This window comes from Palaemon carinicauda, chromosome 8, assembly GCF_036898095.1.
Source record: "Palaemon carinicauda isolate YSFRI2023 chromosome 8, ASM3689809v2, whole genome shotgun sequence".
NCBI classification, from domain to species: Eukaryota; Metazoa; Arthropoda; class Malacostraca; order Decapoda; family Palaemonidae; genus Palaemon; species Palaemon carinicauda.
The window spans coordinates 131,046,827-131,069,980 of NC_090732.1; the positions used below are offsets into that span (position 1 = coordinate 131,046,827).

General features: G+C 37.4%; 2 protein-coding genes across 4 annotated transcripts in view; one reads left to right on the forward strand and one right to left on the reverse strand.

Annotated features, from left to right (window-relative positions):
* The window catches only part of LOC137645445 (uncharacterized), a 21,082-nt gene extending 12,493 nt beyond the window's left edge, over window positions 1-8,589 (reverse strand). The window contains exon 1 of the mRNA XM_068378250.1: window positions 8,542-8,589. The gene's annotated coding sequence lies outside the window, so the exon portion shown is untranslated. The remainder of the gene's footprint in view (window positions 1-8,541) is intronic.
* On the forward strand, window positions 1,382-21,965 carry LOC137645933 (protein lifeguard 1-like). 3 transcript variants are annotated; one of them, XM_068378999.1, is made up of 4 exons: window positions 1,382-1,409; window positions 14,561-14,646; window positions 18,640-18,973; window positions 20,931-21,965. In XM_068378999.1, exons 2-4 carry the CDS (start codon window positions 14,567-14,569, stop codon window positions 21,222-21,224), a joined length of 708 nt encoding a protein of 235 aa, XP_068235100.1. In that variant the 5' UTR covers window positions 1,382-1,409; window positions 14,561-14,566; the 3' UTR covers window positions 21,225-21,965. The 3 variants fall into 3 exon arrangements, with proteins under 3 accessions (XP_068235100.1, XP_068235099.1, XP_068235098.1); XM_068378998.1 differs by lacking the exon at window positions 1,382-1,409 and adding an exon at window positions 1,487-1,621; XM_068378997.1 differs by lacking the exon at window positions 1,382-1,409 and adding an exon at window positions 1,533-1,681.
* Window positions 21,966-23,154: the final 1,189 nt, after the last annotated feature.

The window sequence follows — 23,154 nt, forward strand, 5'->3', positions numbered from 1 at the left end:
CATATAGCAAACACGGATGACTTATATTGTTGACTGGGTCACGTGAAGTATAGAACGGAGATGAAAACTTTCTAGATCTCTTTGTGAACATAACCTAATAATTGTATTAAACATTCCTTCATTTACTTCACTACTCACTATGGGTATAACTCATCTGGAAATATCAATAATTTTCAAGATTCCTACCTTGGGGGTTAACTTTCTGAAACTTTCTTGCTTGAAATAACGCATAGAGTTTTTCTAATTATAATACAGTATTTAAGTCATTATCTCATTTCTCTACGTGTTCTGGTATAGAACAAATCTCCCTTTACTCAATCTGGTGTAATGGTCTGTTTTCCCCTTATCCGAACACCCCCCCCCCCCGGAAATATGACCCAGGATATATATCCCCCCATGTGAATTTTGTCCCTCTGGCCCAAAATTCTCCCAATCCCACTGCTCTTATAATGCTCTTATAATGCATAAAACACCTTTTTAAAATTTCATTGTGTTATCCCTTAAAATTCAAAGTGTCGTAAGTGTGATTCCGAGTTATCTTTTGTTGAAGACCAACACGTCTTTATGGTAACTCGACTGTGAAGTGTGTTAAAAGAGAGAGAGAGAGAGAGAGAGAGAGAGAGAGAGAGAGAGAGAGAGAGAGAGAGAGAGAGAGACGCAGGTGACAATCATAAGGGAAGGAATTATTTGTGTTTTACTTGAGTTTGTGATGTGGGTAGAGGGGTCCGGGGCTAGGTCTATGAGGGGGTTCAATGGGCTAGGCCCCCAGCTAGGTCTGTGACCTGGGTAGGTTTGTGATATAGGAGGGGTGTTCCTGGGTTTTGGCTCCCGTCTAGGCCTGTGACCTGGGAACTACAAGGTTAGGTTAGGTGGGTATATTAGGTTCTATGGCCTTTTACGAATCTCAAAAGTGTTAAGTAATCACTTTTCCTGCTTCCGCCCACCCAGTCCCAGGTTCCCACCTGTGTCCGTCCGGAAAGAGGGGGGGGGGGGGGGGGTAACGGTTTATTTGCGGTGGAAATAAAAGTTAAAGCTTCTATGTAAAGGGATTAATGGTCTATAGGGGGAAAGAAATCATAGAACTGAAATTCCCCCCAATAGGGTGACATCCCAGGATGCCTTTTCCGGGGGAAAATCTTTCCTAGCCTAATTTTCCCGTTGTGAAATTCAGAAAAGGGGGGGGGGGTGTTCTTGTTACATAAGTGAGTCACCGTGAACGACTTTTTTGAGGTTTGGGGAATTACACTGTTAGAGGAAATGCCAGCAATCGATGCACGAAATTTGGGCTTCAATCAACAAGTGATAAGATAGTAATTGAAGTTTATCATTGGTGGAAGATGAGATAACAGGCTTAAATATTGAAAATACAGTGGGCGGGACTTCACTTTCAATGTTTCTTACAAGTTAATGTGAGTCAACATTTTATTACTGGCTATCAATTGTCACAATTTAAGTTTCTGCATTTTGATAAACTAATAGATCAGCCATTCATATGTAGGCCTACTGCGTCACAGGTTATTTTACATTGTTCTATCAACTTATCGGTTAACACCACATCTTATCTGAGAGTCGCAACGGCCGTTTTTATCTAGTGACTAAACTCAGTGGACTGTGAAAGGAGGTCTGGATTGCATCTCATTAGTATTATATTATTTTTAGTGGTTGTTTTGTATTTAAAAAGGTAAGAAAATACTATTTCAAGCTTTTTATTTATGAAATCACATTGTACTGTTCTCGTAAAGGTATGGGCTCAATTATAGCTCATTGAATCTTGTGTATACGTGTTCAGAATGATGCATAAATAACGCCATGAAGTTCAGTAACGGCAAAAATCCCAATCTCTATTGATATTTGTGGGTTCTCTTGTCCATGACAGAGTAACACATACAGTTTTAGATGTAGGTAAAATATTATTATTATTATTATTATTATTATTATTATTATTATTATTATTATTATTATTTGCTAAGCTACAACCTTAGTTGGAAACGCAGGATGCTACAAGCCCAGGGGCCCCAACAGGTAAAATACCCCAGTGAGGAGCGGAAAAAAGTTAAAATAAAACATTTCAATAACAGTAACAACACTAGTACAAATATTTCTTATAGAAACTATAAAAGCTTTAACAAAACAAGAGGAAGAGAAATTAGATAGAATAGTGTGTCAGAGTGTACCCTCAAGCAAGAGAAATCTAACTCAAGACATTAGAAGACCATGGTACAGATGCTATGGCACTACCCAAAACAAGAGAACAATGACTTGATTTTGGAGAGTTCCTCCTAGAAGAGCTTCTTACCATAGCTAAAGAGTATCTTCTACCCTTACCAAGAGGAAAGTAGCCATTGAACATTTACAGTACTGTAGTTAACGCCTTAAGTGAAGAATTTTTTGGTAATATCATTGATGTCAGGTGTATGACAGAGGGGAATATGTAAAGAATATATTATTCGGTGTATGTGTAGACAAAGTAAAGGAAAAGTGAACCGTAACCAGAGAGGTTACAGCATAGTGCTGTCTGGCCTGTCAAAAGGACGCCATAACTCTCCAGAGGTAGTAGAATTACTGGTAGCCTGCAGTTGCAACATAGCACTCATGATGGTCTAATATATAAGGCTTACATGTTGTCTTGAGCGTAGTAGGTCACGTTTGCTTTCAATTTAATTGCGTGGAGCTGCATTGGACCTCATTTACGTTGATATTGCTATTTTTTTTTTTTGTATGATTATTTACCTGCTAAGGCGAGAAAGCTCGCTTGTCTTTTCCAGTGAAAAGACATCTTACAATTAGTTCTTAAGAATTAATTAGGTCGTTGTACTTTTCAGGCTTTGTTTCCATTAGCTTATTAGCTGTTTGAAGAGTTTAGATATCGCTTTATCATCTTTGATGAGACGAGACAAAACAACGAGCCTCATGTTAGCGTATCTTTTATCTTATTTACACTTTCGTGGAACAATGATCCCACTCCATTGTAACCCAACAAGGTGCTTCAGTGTTTTCTACACTGACTAATTTTTATGCTTTTGGGAAAAATTCTCGTCTTACTTGAAAAATCTTGAAATATATAGTATTTTGCTGGGAATATTTCAGCCTTGCTCTTTCAGCAACAGCAGGAAAAGATGCATTTTTCATAAATGCAAGTAAAGATTATACATCCATACATGGAAAAAACACACTTAAAACCTAGGTGTGGAAACCTCACCACTCTACCAAACAGAGGTGTCTTTTATTTCTTTTAATTGGAAGGACTTTTATAGAACGTTATTTCAGTGTCTAGTGGATTAGTTCATGTTATATTAATTCTTATTCACCCTATCACATACAGTTATAAGGCAATCAACACAGAGCCTAATAAACGATGTTTGCCATGATATTGGGGAGTGTTGATAATACCATCTATTCTCTTTGTAACTTCATCAGTAAATGCACACGGTTAGAAATTTGTAATTTCTAAAGTTTATTTTCCCTGTGTTTCTGAAAAGATAGTATAAGTTATAAACTTGTGGACTAGAAAAAAATGCACCGTTCTTCCACAATAATATCCGATAGAATATTATTCATTTCATCACTTGGAGCTAAGCCCAGCGTATTATTATTATTATTATTATTATTATTATTATTATTATTATTATTATTATTATTATTATTATTATTATTACTTACTTAATTACTAAGCTACAACTCGTTGGAAAAGCAGGATGCTATAAGCCCGAGGGCTCCAACAGGGAAAATAGCTCAGTGAGAAAAGGAAATAAGGAAAATCTACGAGAAGTTTAAGAACAATAATAATATTGAAATAAATCTTTCATATATAGACTATAAAACCTTGAAAATAAAAATTTGATAAAAACTTCAAAATAACAGGAGGAAGAGAAACAAGATAGAATATTGTGCCCGAGTGTAGCCTCAAGTAAGAGATCCCTAAACTAAGGACAGTGGAAGACCATGGTACAGAGGTTATGGCATTACCCAAGACTAGAGAACAATTGTTTGATTTTGGAGTGTACCACTCCTGGAATAGCTGCCTACCATGGCTAAAGAGTTTCTCCTACCCTTACCAAGAGACTACTAACCAATTACAGTGCAGTAGTTAACCTCTTAGGCGCAGAAGAACTGTTTGGTAATTTCATTGTCTGGTGTATGAGGTCAGGGGAGAATATGTAAAGAAAAAGCCAGACTATTCGGTGTATGTGTAGACAGAATTAAAAGGAACCGTAACCAGAGAGAAGGATCCATTGTAGTAATGTCTGGCCAGTCAAAGAACCAAATGACTCTAGCGGTAGTATCTCAACGGGTGGCTGGTGTCCTGGCCATCCTTCTACCTACCCAGCCAAAGGTGTTGCACAATCAAAGTTATTACCCAATGATATGATTCCAATAGCTAGCTGAAGGCCGAAGCATCACGAGCTGATGCGTCATCCATCTAAAGATCGAAATCTCCACAGATAAGTAATTTCGTTTTTACCTTGTCAATCATCTGAGCATACTGAAACTGAACTCCTCAAAGGATATATCTATCCTTTTTGGAGGTTTGTATACTATTTAGATAGATATTTTATTTGTGTCTATAAAGTTTACTACCATATATTCAAAACTTGTTACTCTTTTTCTTATCATATCTTTAGAATAGATCGAAAAGTCCAACTTACCCCCTTACATGCCCTTTCAATAAAAAAGAAAACATATATATTAGGGCTTCCTTTCGGCTGTCTTAGCCTTGCCAAAGTAATTTAGTCATATTTCAGATATCGGAAATGTGTCGAAAAATATCTCATTTATCAGTTCTCCTATTTGAATATTTACGTAACCGCAATTTATGATGCCCTTAGTAGCCTATCCATAGTCCGTATTTGCTGCTAGTCTCGTCAATTCCAAATCTAAAACATTTGTGATTTCCTAAATAAAACGATATTTGTTTTTCCCTTTAGTGTGATTTATACATTTTACTGCTTGGTGTCATGATTTCCTACACTCCCCAACCCCCACACACCATCATCAATCTTAAACTTAGTCTTCTTCAAAATGTCTACTATACCTTTGGCAGTGAAAACAGTGATCAAATGGTACCCATCAAGTAAGTTCACCGTGCCACAGCATTGTCAAATAACGGTCGTCGTCATCACGAATGGCCCTCTGAACTTCAGTACCACATTTCAGTAAGAAGTGTGGTAGTCCCACCCGCAGCGCTTTTCTTAAATAACAGACTACTCCCATGAATCAAAGCACTAACTACATAGTCTCCATTGATGAATACATTGAATATAATTATTTTGCCTTTTTCTATTCTCGTGTCGGTATCAGCAACCATTTTTAGAAAATTATATACTGCTTCGTCTCGAATCGTGTCAGCAGCTAAATTCATAAATTTTCATTTAAAGATAATCCCGGATTTTTCCTGTCGGTGATTTTAGTTGATACCTGTGTTGATTTTATTACTATAGATTTTTTTCCTAAACTTCTTCAGCTTATGTAATTTTCTCATTTACTGAGGCCATCAAGTGTTTGAATTGTGAACTTCATTGATTCAATATTCTTCGCTAAATTAAAACTTTCCGAGTAAGATATGTTTCTGGATCAATGTTTTATAACTAGAATCCACTGAACCAATCGACACACTTGCACTCGCAATTCAGCAACAATTATCGCTTCAGCCACCCGTTGAGATACTATTGTTAAATAGTTAATTTGGTACTTTGACTGGGCAGAGAGTTCTATATTTGATCCCTCTGGTTACGGCTCATTGTGCCTATAAATACACCGAATAATGTGGCCTGTTCCTTTCACGTTCTCCTCTTTCCTCTTGTACCCGACACCACTAAACTACCCAAACAATTCTTTACTCAAGGGATTGACTACTGTATTGTAGTTTTCAGAGACTACTTTCCACTAAGTAAGGGTAGAAGAGACTTAAGGAAAAAGACAATCTTTATTTTGTTATGGTGTATATACCTGGGGGGGTCTCATGTCCCTTTTAATGAAGTTTGGATTATTTGAAGAAAACCTGGCAAGTTTTTGCATAGATTTTTCCTTCTCACATCCATCACTTTATTCCAAGGATGACCTTCGATGAAAGGATTAACCGGTGATGAAGTGAGGGACAGAGGTAGATGGAGAAAGCTGGCCAGAAACATCAACTCCACGTAGAAGTGGGAAAAGATCCAGACAAAAGAAGAAGAAGAAGAAGAAGAATTGGTATAAGCAATAGAAAGCGACCACAAGATGGAGTTTCTTAATATGTACAGGATTTAGGTGGACGCATAATTCAAAATATTACCAGAGTGAGTCATAATCGGCAAAATTCTATAGATCCCTGTGGTGAAAATGCTGTGTGTCCCTGGAATGATTTGGAATCCCTGAAAAAAAATTTCCAACTCTTCTAGGACACTCCAAAATCAAACCATTGTTCTCTAATCTTGGGTAGTGCCATAGCCTCGGTACCTTGGACGTGCACTGTCTTGGGTTAGAGTTCTCCTTTTTGAGGTTAAAATCGGACATTATTTAGTTTCCTTATTTCCTTTCCTCACTAGGTTATTTTCTCTGTTGGAAGTCCCTTGGGCTTATAGCATCTACTTTTACATCTAGGGGTGTAGCTTAGCTAGTAATACTAATATTCGCATATTGTAAAGTTTCTCCACTAGCTCTTCCTCAATTTTTGAGATTTTCGTCTCCGTATCATTCTGTTTTTAAATTGCAATTTCAACTTCACCTACACACCCAATGCATTGCCTAGTATATTCCCTATATTTGCATCACTAGTGTTAGTATCGATATAGAAACACTATACTATCACAAAAATCGCATCCTCTCAGTCCTAACCGAAAAACTATATTTTCCTGTCCGTGTTATTTCTTCATCTTTAGTTAATATGAATTTTTTTTTGGCCAAACTCTCAACCCTTTCGATCGCTTTCAACAAAGATTCGAGCAATTTTTTTCAATTCCGAAATTTCATTTCTTATAAGTGACTTTATTCCTTAAAACATTTATATGGGCCATGTGACAAGGACCCCTTCTTCGTTGGAGAGATTACATCCTTATAAAAGATGATTTACACTATCATTATTATTATTACTACCCAAACTACAACCCTCGTTGGAAAAGCAAGGTGCTATAAGCCCAAGGGCTCCAATAGGGAAAATATAGCCCAGTGACGAAAGAAAATAAGGAAATCAATAAAAGATTACAAATTAAAAATAAATCACTGTAAAAACAGTAACGTCAAAAGAGATATGCAATATATTAACTATAAAAACTTATGTAAGCCTGTTTAACATAAAACAAACATTTGGTGCAACTTTGAACTTTTGAAGTTCTACTGATTCAACTACCCGAGTAGGATGGTCATACCACAACTCGGTCACAGCTGGAATAAAACTTCTAGAATACTGTGTAGTATCGAGCCTCATGATGGAGAAGGCCTGGCTATTAGAATTAACTGCCTGCATAGTATTACGAACAGGATGGAATTGTCCAGGAAGATCTGAATATAAAGGATGGTCAGAGTTATGAAAAATCTTAGGCAACATGCATAATGAACTAATTGCACGACTGTGCCAAAGATTAATATCTAGATCAGGTATAAGAAATTTAATAGACCGTAAGTTTCTGTCCAACAAATTAAGATGAGAATCAGCAACTGAAGACCAGACAGAAGAACAATACTCAAAACAAGGTAGAATGAAAGAATTAAAACACTTCTTTAGACTAGATTGATCACCAAAAATCTTGAAAGGTTTTCTCAATAAGCCATTTTTTGTGATCAATAAAAGATAATATAAAACTTACCCAAATACTCATAAATTTAGGTTATTTCTTTTTACACAAGCAGGACTATAGCTGTCTCAGCGTTAGACTCCCGGTTCATTCCGAAGCAGGTTATCAAATTAAATAAAAAATATACGGGGCTAGCCTTAACGTAGATATAAAAGGAGGAAAAAATTAGGACCAGCCTACCTTGAGGGTAGCCTACACTTCGGCAATACTCAATAATTTTTTGTTCTATTTTAATGTTGCCATTGTTCTTAAAATAATTAATTTTAATTCCTCATTACTCCTCTTATAGTTTATTTATTTCCTTTCTTCATTGGGTTATTTTCCCAGTTGGAGTCCTTGGGCTAATATCTACTTTTCCAACTAGGGGTGTAGCTTAGCTAACAACAACAACAATAATAATAACAATAATAATAATAATAAAAGGGGGTGTCACTATCATTAACCTATGTTATATTTTACGATAATAGAGATCAATTGAACAAACTAATTAGCCAAAAATCATGGTCACGGCACCATATTTCCCAATTAGGAAGTGGACAACCATCGGGTCTTATCATTTGTAAGCAAAAATTACCTTTACTTACCGGTAGAAGGCTACATTGCATTATGTTTGACTTCGGTAACCATAACTCGGCCTAACCGTTTATCTACATATTCATAGGCTTATTTATACTTGCTTTGGCGGAGCATAAACAAATCTAATAGTTGCACTATAATACGAAGCTCCTATCTAAACACATAATACAATTACAAACAATTAACACACGAGTACTTAGCTGGATTTCTGCTTCGTAGTTTTACCAGAGAGTGTTTACCATCGTTCAGCAACAGAGTTAACTATTAACTAAACTTTTCCCACGAAACTGAGCCAGTGTCAGGTAACAAAACACCAATAAACCACTCGTTTGAGTTTCAAACTATTGTAACAAGTTGTTACAGCAACAATTAGAGCTAATATTCTATTGGAATTACAGAATCAAAATGGGATTAATGCATTATATATAATCTTGTTGGAAATGTAAGATGCTATAAGTCAAGGGGTTCCAACAAGGAAAATAGTCCAGTAAGGAAAGGAAACAAGGAAGTAAACTACAAGAGAACCTATAAACAATCAAAATAATATATGTCAAGAACAGCAACAACATTAGATTAAATCTTTCATATATAAACTGGAAAAAGAAGAAGAGAAATAAGATAAAACAGTGTGTCTGAGAGGACTCTCAAGAAAGAGAACTCTAATCCAAGACACTGGAAGGTCATGGTACAAAGACTATGGGACTATCCAAGACTAGAGAACAATGGTTTTCATTTTGGAGTGTCCTTCTCTTAAAAGAGTTTCTTCTACCTTTATCAAGATTAAAGTAAACACTGAATAATTACATTGCAGTATTTAACCCCTTGAGCAAAGAAGAATTTTTTGGTAGTCTCAGTGTTGTCAGGTGTATGGGGACAGAATGTGGAGAGAATAGGCCAGATTATTGGGTTTATGTGTAGGTAAAGACAAAATAAGCCGTAACCAGAGAAATGGATCCAATGTAGTACTGCCTGGCTGGCCAGTCAAAGGACCCAATAACTCTCTAGCAGTAATATCTCAATGGGTGATGGGTACCCTGGCCATCCTACTACCTTAGAGGCTGTATTTACTGGAGATTCTTCAGGCTCCTTATCCAAGCTTAATTCTAATGGATACATTTTAACAACAGGTCTAATACTTATGCCCACTCTGGTCTTTAATTGAACAGCCCTTGTCACTACATATCACCTCCTGGAAACAACCCAATTACCCTCTCTAATTTCTACTTGGTTCAGCGTCCTTTTATATGTATAAGGGCTAATTCTCCAAGCTTATGCCAAACTGCACCACATACAAGGGTACTTAGAATTCTTTTGGCCCACAGGTGCTGTACTTCATCCAGGCATCAACAGAAGTACAGAACCCTAAGTTGGAGTGTTCCTTTGTAGATGTTCTTGCATTCATTTGTGAATGCAATTAACTGGGTTAGGTGACCTAGGTGCCACTGTCAGGTAACACCTTGGCCATTGACCAGCACTTTGGTACCCCTCAAGGATCAAGGCCTTTTAAGGAGCTGCCATGGTAGAAACTTGTGAGTTTGCCCATGAACTAAGTTGACAATTAGATCCAGGGATCAGAGAACTCTCTCCCTTCAAGTCGGTCAAACAGTTCAAGATCCTGTGATTTGGGCTGTGTAGTGCACCCCTTTTGATGACTTTGGTGGCAGCTTGGGCTCATTCACATGGGATACGTCTGATGATGTACGAATCTCAGCAACTGGCTAATCTTGACCTCCGAGAGGCATTTGCTACTGAATTGAGATAAGTTTCTCACCTTTTATCACAATCTGTGGACTGGGATAAATTGTTAGAATTTTAATTTCATACTTGAGCAGTGGTTGAAGCATATGGGGATGCTGATAGAAACAGCAGCAGCGAGTCTTTACATCAGACAATTGTATCAGCAAGTGCAGAGATGTAGCACAACCACTATTTCTGTCCAAGGCAGTACTTCCAGTTCAGTCACCTTTACAAAATAAAGCTCATTCCACATGGGCAATTCCACCAGAGATCCTTTCAGCTTCACTAGTCAACCTACAGGGATCCCCTGAACCAATCTATTCCAGTGGGACAGAGGCCAAGGCCGCTCTTACCTAGTAGCTTGGCTGAATGAGGAAAAGCACACTAAAGGGTAGTCCCACTAGACTAAGTAAGATATGCAATTCTTCTGAGATGCATTGAAGGAGGGGTGAGTTATACAACTGATTGCCTTAGGTTTGTGGTCAGTAGAAGAAAAGTATATGCACATCAACGTCCTGGAAATGAAAGCAGTGTTTCTAGTTCTGCAAGCATTCCAAGAATGTTTTTGAAGGCACTTTGTAGTGTTGAATAGCAACACCACTGTAGTATCCTATATCAACAAGCAAGGCAAACTGCAGATACACATTTGGGTGATTTACCACACTGTAGAACTATAAGCCAGATATGTTACAGGCAAGGGGAATTTACTAGCATTCCTGTTCAGTTGCCAGGGGCAGCTTATAAGGGTTGGAATGGTCCCTACATCCTTATGTATTTGAGAGGCTTCTTGCCCTGGGATAGTCTAGATGGCAATAAAATGAGGGAAGTAACAAATATCATATCACCTTGGAGGTATAACATGATACCCGGAAAATGGGAGACGACTCTTTGTTGTCTACGTATTGGTCACACACGAGTTTCTACTGAAGGGCTAACACCAACCATATTGCGAGGGCTATTTAGTACCTTTAACAGTGGGGTATTTGTTGACTGAATGCCCTAATTATAATAACTTAAGAAATAGATATCTGTTTGAGGCTCGAGGTGAGGATGGCAGGTTCATCCTTGCTAAGATTCTTGGACATGATGTGTCCTACTATGCGAGCGGCATTTTTAGATTTATTTCAGAAGCAAGTCTTCTGAAAACTATTTAACTATTATAATGACTTCTTAACTTTTACGGTTTTAATTGAATTCTCTTTTATTTTTCATATATAATAAATGCTATGGGCATCAATGACCTTAGATGTCATGATGCCAGAAAACTTTCAATCAATCAATCAATTGCCCTGAGGGAGTACCTGGGAATCGACCTTTCAGAGAAATGGCTAGACAGGAAGGTCCCAGTGTTTTGTTCCTCTGTTCCAAACCAATTATCAGTGTTCAAGGATCCCTTCCACCACATATGTGATCACCTGGATGCCTACAGTTTTCCTCTGTTTGGGTTCTTCACCGACTGATCAACTAAGTGTTGATTGAGCCAGGCCTCAGGATGGCATTGGTTACTACAAAATAACCACCTGCTGAGTGGTACCTTGATCTGTCAGACCTTCTACTTGAGATACCAAGATCCATCCTTCTCTGTCAGTCACATAGGTACTACTAATCTGTAAACTTGCCTGCACTTTATTCACAGTTGGAGACTCCAGCATCTCCTCAGAGCGAAAGACTTTTTGTGAGGTTTTTAAAGGAGATCTCTTGATACTTGCAATGGTCAGGGCACCAGCTGCCCATTGAGATACTACCGCTAGAGAGTTATGGGGTCCTTTGACTGGCTAGACAGTAGTACATTGGATTCTTCTCTCTGGTTACAGTTCTTTCCCTTTGCCTACAAATATACCGAATAGTCTGGCCTGTTCTTTACAGATTTTCCTGTCCTCATACACCTGACAACACTGAGATTATCAAACAGTTCTTTTTCACCCAAGGGGTTAACTACTGTACTGTAATTGTTCAGTAGCTACTTTCCTCTTAGTAAGGGTAGAAGAGACTCTCCAAAATCAAACCATTGTTCTCTAGTCTTGGGTAGTGCCATAGCCTCTGTACCATGGTCTTCCACAGTCATGGGTTAGAGTTCTCTTGCTTGAGGGTACACTCTGGCACACTATTCTGTACCAACCGTGTTTCACACAATTGTACATAATTCCTTTTGTATATATTATGCTTGTATCTTCGCTCTTCCCTCGCACTAAAACGAACATGAAAATTCATGTCTGGTTTTTCCTCTGTGATATTGTCTGTCTTGTGAACTTGTTATGTCCTGTTGCCTTGAGGTTTTGTATATAAGGAGAGTGTTCCACAATAATATAACTCAGTCGTTTCCAATCTGCCTTTGAGTTCACACCCTTACTCGGCGCCGTCACAATTCTATCTAATTTCTCTTCCTCTTGTTTTGTTAAAATATTTATAGTTTACATAGGAATTATTTATTTTAATGTTACTACTGTTCTTATAATATTCTATTTTTCCATGCTTCCTTTCCTCACTGGGATATTTTCCCTGTTGGGGCCCCTGGGCTTATAGCGTTCTGCTTTTCCAACTAGGGTTGTAGCTTAGCAACTAATGATAATGATGATAATGATACAGCTGTCTACCAGAGAGCCTATTTATGCAATTGGTGTCATAGAAGGGGTACTTCAAGTGGAGTGTCTCTAACGCAGATTATGGACTTCTTTTCCTTACTTCTCCAAGAGATGCACATCTCAGTCACTGATGTAAGTGACTACCACTCAACCTTGAACATGCTCTTCCGACTGAAGGGCATAGACCTTTCCTCTTCATAGGAGTTATCTATGCTCATGAGGAGCTTCAAGGAGTCTTACCAACCATGAGACTTCAAGTTCCCAGAGTGGGATATGACCCTTGTTCTCAAGGATCTTACTCCCATTATTATTATTATTATTATTATTATCTTAGCTAGAACCCTAGTTGGAAAAGCTGGATGCCAGAAGCCCAATGGCTCCAACACGGAAAAATAGAGTGATGAACAATTTCACTAACATATTTTAAGAACAGTAACAACATTGAAATAGATCTTTCATAATAAAGTATACGAAGAAACTTATGTCAGCCTGTTCAACATAAAAACATTTGGTGCAAGTTTGAACTTTTGAAGTTCCACTGATTCAACTACCGTATTAGGAAGATCATTCCACGAGACAGTGATCCGACTCTCAAGACTCTTATTTCTAGCCTTATTATCGGTGAAGATTCACGATCTCTCATAAGTAATAACCAACGCTGAGGCTTGGAATGCGGTCTCTTAGTATTGTCATAAAATTTCTGGCCAAAACCCAGAACCCTGTGAGACACGACCTCAGGTTTGAAACCTCCACTCCCTCTCTACGTGAAGAGTCAGGTGGTAATCAAAAGAAGTTTTTATATCCCATAAAGGCTTTGTGGTGTTAACTGAAGAGGACTAAACATCTCAGGCCTGAGTGTCAGATTCTCTTCCTTAGCACTGGCAGAACCAAGAAAGAGGTGTCAAAGGACACAGATTCTTTCTAGCTTTGTGAGACAATTTTGATTAACTTCTTTGACTGTTGAGAGGGTTGAGGTACCAGCTTGAACTTGAGCTTACAAAGTCAGGGATATTGATCCCATTTAGATTCCAAAGAATTTGTGTTCTTGGCCATGTGGTGGTAGCTCTAGCAATGAAGCCTACAGGAAAGGTTGAATGACTGGCTTTTCTGCTTATTCTTTCAATCCCCTTACTCGGGGATGGAGTATTTGTACCGTCACAAGCTGGATCTGACATTGAAGCTGGTAAGCTACATTTATGAGCAGCATTCTTATTAGACTGGATTTGTAAACGGTAGTTGTTCTCTCCCATCCTACCTTTATGAGGGGGAGGATGGTGGAATGAATATGAATCCATTGGTATCATGTGCTAGGTATTTCATTCAAGATTGCTTCTATACATTGGGGAAGAAAGATTCCATCATCGACCGAATACCAGGTACATAATCAAGTATTGGCCAAGCCCTATCAGCCTACTCATCCCTGTGATAGACTGATAGGAAGTTTCGGGAGTCACCTCCTTTGCTTCAGTATTCGACCAGAGAAACTGGCATATTCCAGGAGACAAAGAATCGACAAGTGTAGTTCTAGGGGTAATAGTACTTTATACCTACCAATAAGTGTTTTCTTATTGTAAAGGACAAAAGGTTTTTATATGAATAGAAAAAGATAACAAATTTTAGAAGTAATGTGTATTTTTCCTAGCTATACAAACTAGTCATTTAGAATTAAACTTCCCAACTCAATCCTGAGCCGAAAATCAAAAGGGAAGGGTCTTTGATAGGAAAGAGGGTGGGGCTACTCGGGCATGTTCACCACCTTGTTAATTATTTCAACGGACATTACAGCACCGCTAAAGACATTCCCCATTTTAGAGGACTCATTTGTATAGCTGGGAAAGAATACAAATTACTTTTAGAATTTCATTTTATGCCTGCTGATGCTTATTTACTTTGCAGGTGTTTATGATGAGTGACCCAGAAAATGCGTATGATGTCATGGCTGCCGCCTTTTCCGAACAGGCGATCAGAAAGGGATTCATCAGGTAAGATTTAAAGAAAAGTTATAATTTCAGTTGAATATGCCTATCAAAACAATTTGATGTTAACTCTGCTATACAAAGGAGAGCAAAAAGAGGGAAGACAATAAAGTTGAATAATTAGTTTACTATTTTTTTCCTAATACAGTAATGCAAATTAGAGACCTTTAATGGAAGGAAGATTTCAGTGAAACTGGAACAGCCGTTTAATCAGAAGAAGCAATTTTCTTGGATATCTTCATCTATATTCTTTTGGCACAGGTAAGATTATTTGGTGCTACTCAAGGGGAGCCGAGATCTCTAAGAAGTGTTGCCTTGTCCTCATAGGACAGAGGAGAGAGTCAGTCTGCATCCTGCTGGCATGAGATTAAAGTTGTGCCAAGCTGAAGCTGGCTCTTGGACACAAGCCCCAGACAAGGGCTAGGAAGGTGTTCCTTCATTGAAAATTACTTCTGATATAAACATTCAATGTAGTACACTCATCGTAATGCCGAGGCTGAGACTTGTGAGTAGTCTAGGGGTTAAACCTTATTTGATGCCCTGTCAAGGGTACAGGAGGTCCCACTTGAGAGACCTGAAGACTTGAGCAACATTCCTAACAGGCTCAAGGTCCTGAAGCAAGAAGACAGTTTCAAAGATACTTTAAAGTCCAAGCTGATCCTCTGAAGGGGTAAAAGTCTGAGCTCTCCAGTCTAAGGGCTAGCTAAAGGCTGAGTGACAACCTTTTACAGCTGAGGAAGAACAGACATTTCTTGCTAAAAGATAAGGAGAGCAACAATTCCTTGCAGAGAGGCTCTTCTTGGCAAAATAACCCTTTTATGATAATACTAGCAGAAGAAAGAGAGTTCTAACAGTACATGGATAAGGGGCATCTTCAAATATGGAGGCCAGTCATGAGTGGCACTCGAGACGTGTAAAAGTGACCTGAAATTGAAATCATTCACAGGCTGTTGAGTAATTGGTAAACAAGGTAAGCCGGCAGAAGGGCTAAGGTATCTAGAGGAACTTATGTGTTAGAAGGTGACCTGGCTGCTGCTGATTTCACTGGAATGGGCAAGCAGCTTACTGAAAGATGTTCTAGAACTGGAGATCTGGATCAACTGGGAAGCAAACGGGTCCTTCAACGGCAATACCCAAAATGTAAGAAGCCTTTCCACCAAGCACAAAAGTGAAGAATCACTGATCCTACTCCATGTTCCTTGTGATCGAGCAAGTCTGCTTGAACATTTCTCTAGATGGAAGGGATCTTTTAATACAATCTATAATGTTGGCCACCCAGGCAAGTACTGTACCTAGTTGCCTAATCACAAAGGGTTTGTTAAATAGAACCCCTTTGCTTGTGGACGTAAATCACGAAGATGTAATTATGTTCTTCAACGTTATTGGGTTACTTATCAAAACCTGTTGGGAAGATAATAAAGAGCATTGCATTACTTGGGTTTCCAGTATGTTGAAAAGCCGGTATTATGCTTTCGTAATATACATTGCCGAGGCGTTCCTATCACCTAGGTATGTCCCATCATCCATGAATTTGTCTGAGAATGGCAGGTTCCCTGGAGGCAGAGTTTGAGTGGAATTCACCTGGACAGGAATTTGTCAATCAGCCATCAAGTATAATCTTCCTGTTCCACTGAAACCAGAAGGATGAGAACTTGCTGGGTGCTTACCAGTGATGCTTACAACAATCCTGGAGAAACCGCTGGTGTAAGAGCCCATGCAGAATGAGTTCTCCCATGACATGGCAAGTTTCAAAGGATTTTGTTATCTTCTAGCTGGAAGTTCTTGATTGTGCAGGAACAACTGCACTTTTCCTTCCATTTGCTGAAATGAATATTCAATGTGTTAACATAATACGGTCCTCTATTTCTGCCTGCTTTATGACTGGGTTATTGATTGAACACATTCTGCAGATCGGGACAAAAGGAACCCAACTGTCTCAGTCCTGGAACATTGCCTCCTGGAGGCAAGCTGATTAACGAGAAAAACCCAAGAGGCAAATCTCAAATGAGTAGGTACCAGAAATGTGAGCATGGACACCCGAGGCGATAGGCAGTCTAAGGCTCTGGTTTGAACTGAAAACAAAGCCTAGAGGACAACGAGAAGACAATTCTGATGGACTTAAGGATAGACATCTAAAGTAGGTGTACATATCCTAAGGGAAAAGACAAATGGGAGGCAAACAGACTACATATAGAAATAAACTTACAAAACCTACAAAAGAAAAAAAAAACTATGATTACCCCCAGCATCCTTCATCCCAACCGGTAGTGCGTATGGTTAGTTCGAACAAGTTTTAAGAACAGACGATTTCTTGCCGCTATGAAACTACTCTTGGTTATTACTCAACGCACGAGACCGAGCATAGGTAAGAGGTGTGAAAAAAACTGAGTATCCCGTCCCTAGTGTTGTGTCCACCGCAGTTTCTTCCCACTACTGTATGGAACAACTGGCAGCTACTCAAGATGGGTAGAGAAATGGTAGAAGTTATACAAACATAACTCCTATTGATTGGACCTTTACGTTGACATGTTGTACTCCTTCAGAAGGTGCCACAAAGACTAAGTGAAGATGAGGCAGGGGAGAAGGGAGAACTTCAAGTTTGTCTGAGCCGTGTCAAATGACGAAGCTCTCTCGGCGAAAAGGCTACAACATTACAGCCAGCAGATACTTCCATAGTGGAAGACACTGAAGGAAAGAAGGACAACGCCCATCCCCTTATACTTGGTGACGGAGGAACTCTTCTTCAGACAGAGCACCAGCAATATTCACGGAAAATCAACTTCAAGTTGTCGTTGTAGTAGTATGACCACACACACGAGAGATAGAACAACAACAGACATGCCAACCGATAGGAATAAGTACGTTGGATAACGGCAGGTAACACAGGAAAATTTTACAGTAATACAATTACAGTTATCAGGAAACACTGCATCTCCTTGGTTTCTTCTATTAATATTCATAAAAATTAATGTCTGGAAGACCATTTATTGTTTGAAAAAAAAAAAAAAAGATTAAAATAGCCAGATGAGGATGCGGAGAAATGTGTCTGTAGGCCTAATTTTTGGCTTAAGTCAAAATGAAGGTCTCACTACCTAGGGGGTTGGACTCTACCAGCTAGCTACTCCTACTATCTCGATAAAAGTTTAAACGGCTGTTCCAGTCTTGATGAAGTCATACACCTATTGAAAGTCAAACGTTTGTGTCATGTGTAGGAAAAAAATTGAATTATGTAAAAAGGAATAAGATATGATGAAAACATTATTAAAGAAACCCAATCCACATAGCACTTGTTTTATCTGGTGCAGCTGTTGTTATTTTGCCACATTATGATTATAGGATATCAAAGTGGGTTCCATAAATATGTTTGCTATTCATATATTGTGGGATTGAAGAAGAGTAAGTTCTGCGAAGCACTAGGTTGATAGGATTGCAGAAACACTATGAGTCAGATAATTTGTACAAAAGAATTAAGGGTTTAACATGCTGCTGATGAGATTCATGTGCACATTTAAATCTACTGAGTATTGGGGGTTTATCTTATGATTGACATTTAAATGCATTAACTGTTGCTTTGCTTTTCTACAAGTCATTCTCTTTATGGCCAAATGGATAGATTATGTTTAGGACTTGATCTCAGGCACTGGAGCTAATGAAAAGCACTTCATGATAAACAATACACATGGTAAATCAACCAAATTTCCATGTCAACAGTTATTTCACCATAATCTGAGAGAATTTAAGTATTTTACCTATACAATTAGATATTCATATTTATTTGACTCAAAATGTGCACATCATATATTAGGGGAAAAAAATCCTTAAATAATTACCCAATTAAAAAAATTTAGCAAACTGAAAAACCTAACTGATCAAAAAATACAATTACTGGTACATTACCAAGATTTTAAATAAATTTTCACTAAGTTAAAATTTCATCAGAGCAATCTTGTTAAAAGAATATATAGATAATCTTCCTTTTCTTGTCCTTTGTCTGTTCAGGAAGGTCTACGGAATTCTTTTCATTCAACTACTCATCACTTTTGGAATCGTTGCTATCTTCACCTTTGTCAAAGAAGTAAAAGACTATGCTATCAGGACTCCAGCACTTTTTTGGGCAGCATTTGGTATAACTTTTGCCATGATCATCATCCTTAGCTGCTGTGGAGAGATTCGACGAAAGTCTCCCCATAACTACATAGCACTTTTTCTTTTCACCCTGAGCGAGGCTTATTTACTTGGTACTGCCTCTGCCACTTTTGATACCATTTCTGTTTCTGTGGCTATCGTTGTCACTCTGGTGGTCGTCCTGGCCCTTACTATCTTTGCATTCCAGGTAAGATAACTTTTACAGTATAAATGTTTACATAGATTTGTCTAGTTCGCAGACTCTTATATACTTTTGATCATATACAGTATATACTGTATTGTATAGTCAATATGTACAGTAGTATCAGAAATTTGATTGGCCACTAAACTTTGAAATACAGTAGATTTATTTTGACAAAGATGTTGAATTAAATTTGTTTAGCTTCTATTTGATTAGTAGGCCTCCATATTTAGAGAAATTCATTTTCATGATTCACAGCTGATGACCAACCCATTGTATTCTGTGATGCAGTTAAATCTAGCTCCGTATATCGATTACCATTTAATGACGCTTATAGCTACAGTAGACGTCTCGGACTTTTTATCATTATTACATATTTAAATTACATTAGGTATATATACATGTTTACTTTGATCACTATAAGTCCCATTCAAATAAATAACAACAAATAAGAGCTCTAGTCATACATGTCATCAAGGAACCAGAAGACTAGCACTCAGGGAATTTCTGCATAGTATTTCACAATGAGGACAATTATTCATGAATTAGTGTGCAAATGTTAGTGTTTTAGAGCATATTCCATATGAAACCCAGTTTTCCTGATATAGTATCAGTAATTAATTAACAATTTTGTTGAACTACTATATAATTTTCACTTACATTGGTAAAGTGGACCCCTCGGAGTGGCCTTAGCATCTATCAGGACTCGTTTTAATGTATAATCGTGGACTTTGATAAAGTACATATTCTGCAAGTTATAATCATATATACATTCAATAAACCTTAACTTTGCAGCGATAAATGGGAAGAAAAAAAAGAACCAATAAATGATAGTTTATGTTTGAAGGGAAATATATTCAAAATATGTTATTTTTATTAATAAAATAAATTTTTGAATATACTTACCCGATAATCATGTAGCTGGCAACGGAGTTGACAGCTACATGATTATCGGGTAAGTTTAATATTGAAAAATTGTATGCATCATTGTTTTACACATGACGACGGACTGGTACTGTGCTGCAATTGTTTTGATTCTCGAAGACTTGAGTTAGTGTTACTAGATTGTTAGATCCCAAATTCCCCTGAGAAGAATGGAAATACAGCATAATCATGAGCTTAAATGAAAATAAAAACCATGAGTACATTTTTATTCAGTGCTAAATTTTGTAGCATGTATTTGCATCATGACTGATAAAAACGTCCATCATAATTTGTAAAGAATGCTGGTAACACTAACTTGCGCAAGCAAATAGCAGACAACGAGAGCAGCTCCATCTGTTGCGGATGCCCCCTACTAAAGATGTCCAAGGGGGAAAAAAAAAAAAAAAAATATCCAAGCGACGTTCCTGTATCCTCTTTACTGTCTTTGACCAACGAGGAGAATGAGATACAAATGTTTGTGTAGACAAATTTGTTTAACTACCCACACATTCTGAAACACAAATTTGTATAGAGCCATAGAACAGCTTGGAAGATATGGATGATTCAGATGTGAATAAGTTGCTTATCCTAAAATAATAATACAAAACCTAATAAATTGCAGATCTTATTTCATATACAATATCACCACCTCTAATCACATGAAGTCAGGATGTGAAAACTGTAACAAAGGAGGTTTCTATAAGCATGTAATTTCTCACCCGCAATTAAAAAAATAATTTTCTACAAACTAGCATACAGGCATTAGTAAAATAATGTGTTCTACATCATTACATTCTCTTCACTATTTATACTGTCTAGCGCTTCCATGTGGTAGACTACGGTACTTATTTTACTTTACAGTTTCTGCATGCACAAATGTTTGAATTTCAAAATCCGATGGTGACTGCATTAAGTTTTAAAACTAATCTAATTTAACAATATTTTGGACTAATATTTCAATATATATATATATATATATATATATATTTAAAAACTTTTAATGATTTTTAATAACCACTTACCGTTTTGTTTATTTCAGACAAAATATGACTTCACTTTGAAGGGAGGACTACTAATGGCCCTACTGTTCAGTTTTATAATGTTTGGTATGTTTGCTGCAATCTTCCAGAGTCACATTCTAGATATGCTATATGCATCACTGGGAGCTCTTATCTTCAGTGCCTACATTGTCTTTGATACTCAGCTAATTGTTGGAGGCAAACATAGAGTAGCTATTTCACCCGAGGAGTATGTCTTTGCTGCTCTCAATTTGTACTTAGACGTTGTAAATCTATTCCTGTATATATTAACTTTGGTAGGCTCACGTAACTAAACAAAATACTTAACATAATCAGCATGCTACAAGGTTAGAATGCAAAGCTCAACTGTTAATCATTCCACATACCATGTCTTAATTTTACATACCACCTAACTTGCTAGCCGTAAGTACTGATGATGATAATGGCCCGACTAGTGGAAGCTTGGTGTATGACAAAATGAAGTAAGTCGTTTATATATTACCTTGCTGTTCCTATAGAAAGTATAAATGTAGTTGGTCATTACATCCATGGAAAATTGAACCAGATTCATTTTATAATTGCATGTACTTATTTGATCACTGGTAAGTTGTTCTTGAATAATAAAGATATATCAGAGATTTATTCTGCAAAAACTTATCATAAAAGGTTTAATTTGGCTTTAGAACATATTCTTGTGTGCAGGAATGTCCACTTCTACCAAGGAGATAGTTACATTTTTCAAGAATTTTATTGTGGTGGGCTAAGTGATCGAGTTAAGAAAGTCCTGTCTATCAAATATTGTCCATATAAAAGTATTGTAGTAAAGATTGACCATGATGCAACAATTAATCTCTTCCAGTTCTTTAATTACATTTGAAAGTTTAAGGATAAAAATAGGTTAGATACCTTGTTCATCCCTTGTGACATCTGTCTTATGATTGGTCTACGGCACCAGCTAACTTGACAGTAAACTATCCAAGTATGGGTTGTCTACATAAACAGTTACAGTCAAGACAGAAGAGTTTGTCGACTCCCCTTTTAGAAGCAAAGGCCCCCGAAAAAGTCCGACTTGAAAATGAGTGTTAGATCAGGCTGGCTTTCAACGCCTAACAGAGTGCCTTCAACAATACGAAACATCATGGCACAAAACTAGAAAATACCAGTAGATTGTTGGATTCTCACTCATAATTCTGGAACTGCTTGAAGTTTGTAGACAAACCCAAATCAAGTTTACAAGGCAAAAAAAAAGGGTGTCTTAGAGCACTGTTACACAAAATTTCTTGACAGCTCTGACCTCCCCTTTGTTACAATTCTAACAGAAGTGTAAAATCTACAAGGCTAATGACTTGATTTAAGAGGGTTTATAGTGTCTGATTATTGAATACAGTACTTATTACTTTAAGGTAAGTTGATAGATTGGTTATGATCTATTTATGACTATAACAATTGAAAGACCCACATACTTTTATCTTGTTTACCAAGCAAAGAAAAAGGATCAGTAGTTCTGCTCATGCACCTGTGGATCTTTGAAATATCAGTACAGTAGTAAAGTGCCTCTTTTTTTCATGAGAACTGCTGCACTCAGATCTTAGAATTATAAAAATCTTTACCAAATTATCAAATCATATACTACATATAATTACTGTAATTCATTTAAATAAATTTGTTTCATCCTATCGCTTTCCTATCCCAAGGATTTCTTGCCTTTCTAAATAATGTAGCAATATTGATAAGGATGATTGGGTGAAATTATCTACTGTACTATCAATGTTTTTTCTTTTATGTTTCTATAATACTTGATATACTGCCCCCAAAATTTTCTATAAACTTAGTAGTCACTGCAATTTATTTTACCTGTCGTAATTATTGTGTTTGAAATAAAGAACATGCACAGTTGTTTGAAATACATTGCTTTCTTTGAATTAATGTGCAAAATTAATTCTATGAAAAATGATCCCAAAATGATGGGTAAAGTCTTATTAGATGGCAATCACGTGTCTGGTTATTGAAGTCCTATCCTAGCACTAGATTGGGCATGGGATGCTATTTCTTCATGTCCATGTTTTGGGTACAAACCATCTCCAACTCTAATTATTGAGTCTTTCCATTTTCTGAAATGAAACTCCTCTCGGTCTTTTCACTGGAGCCGCGTGAACTTTATCACGTGATGGGCTTGATATGAGTTCAGGGGTAAAAGCAGAAGACACATGATGGCCTTGTGATCATAATATGACAAATTCAGAG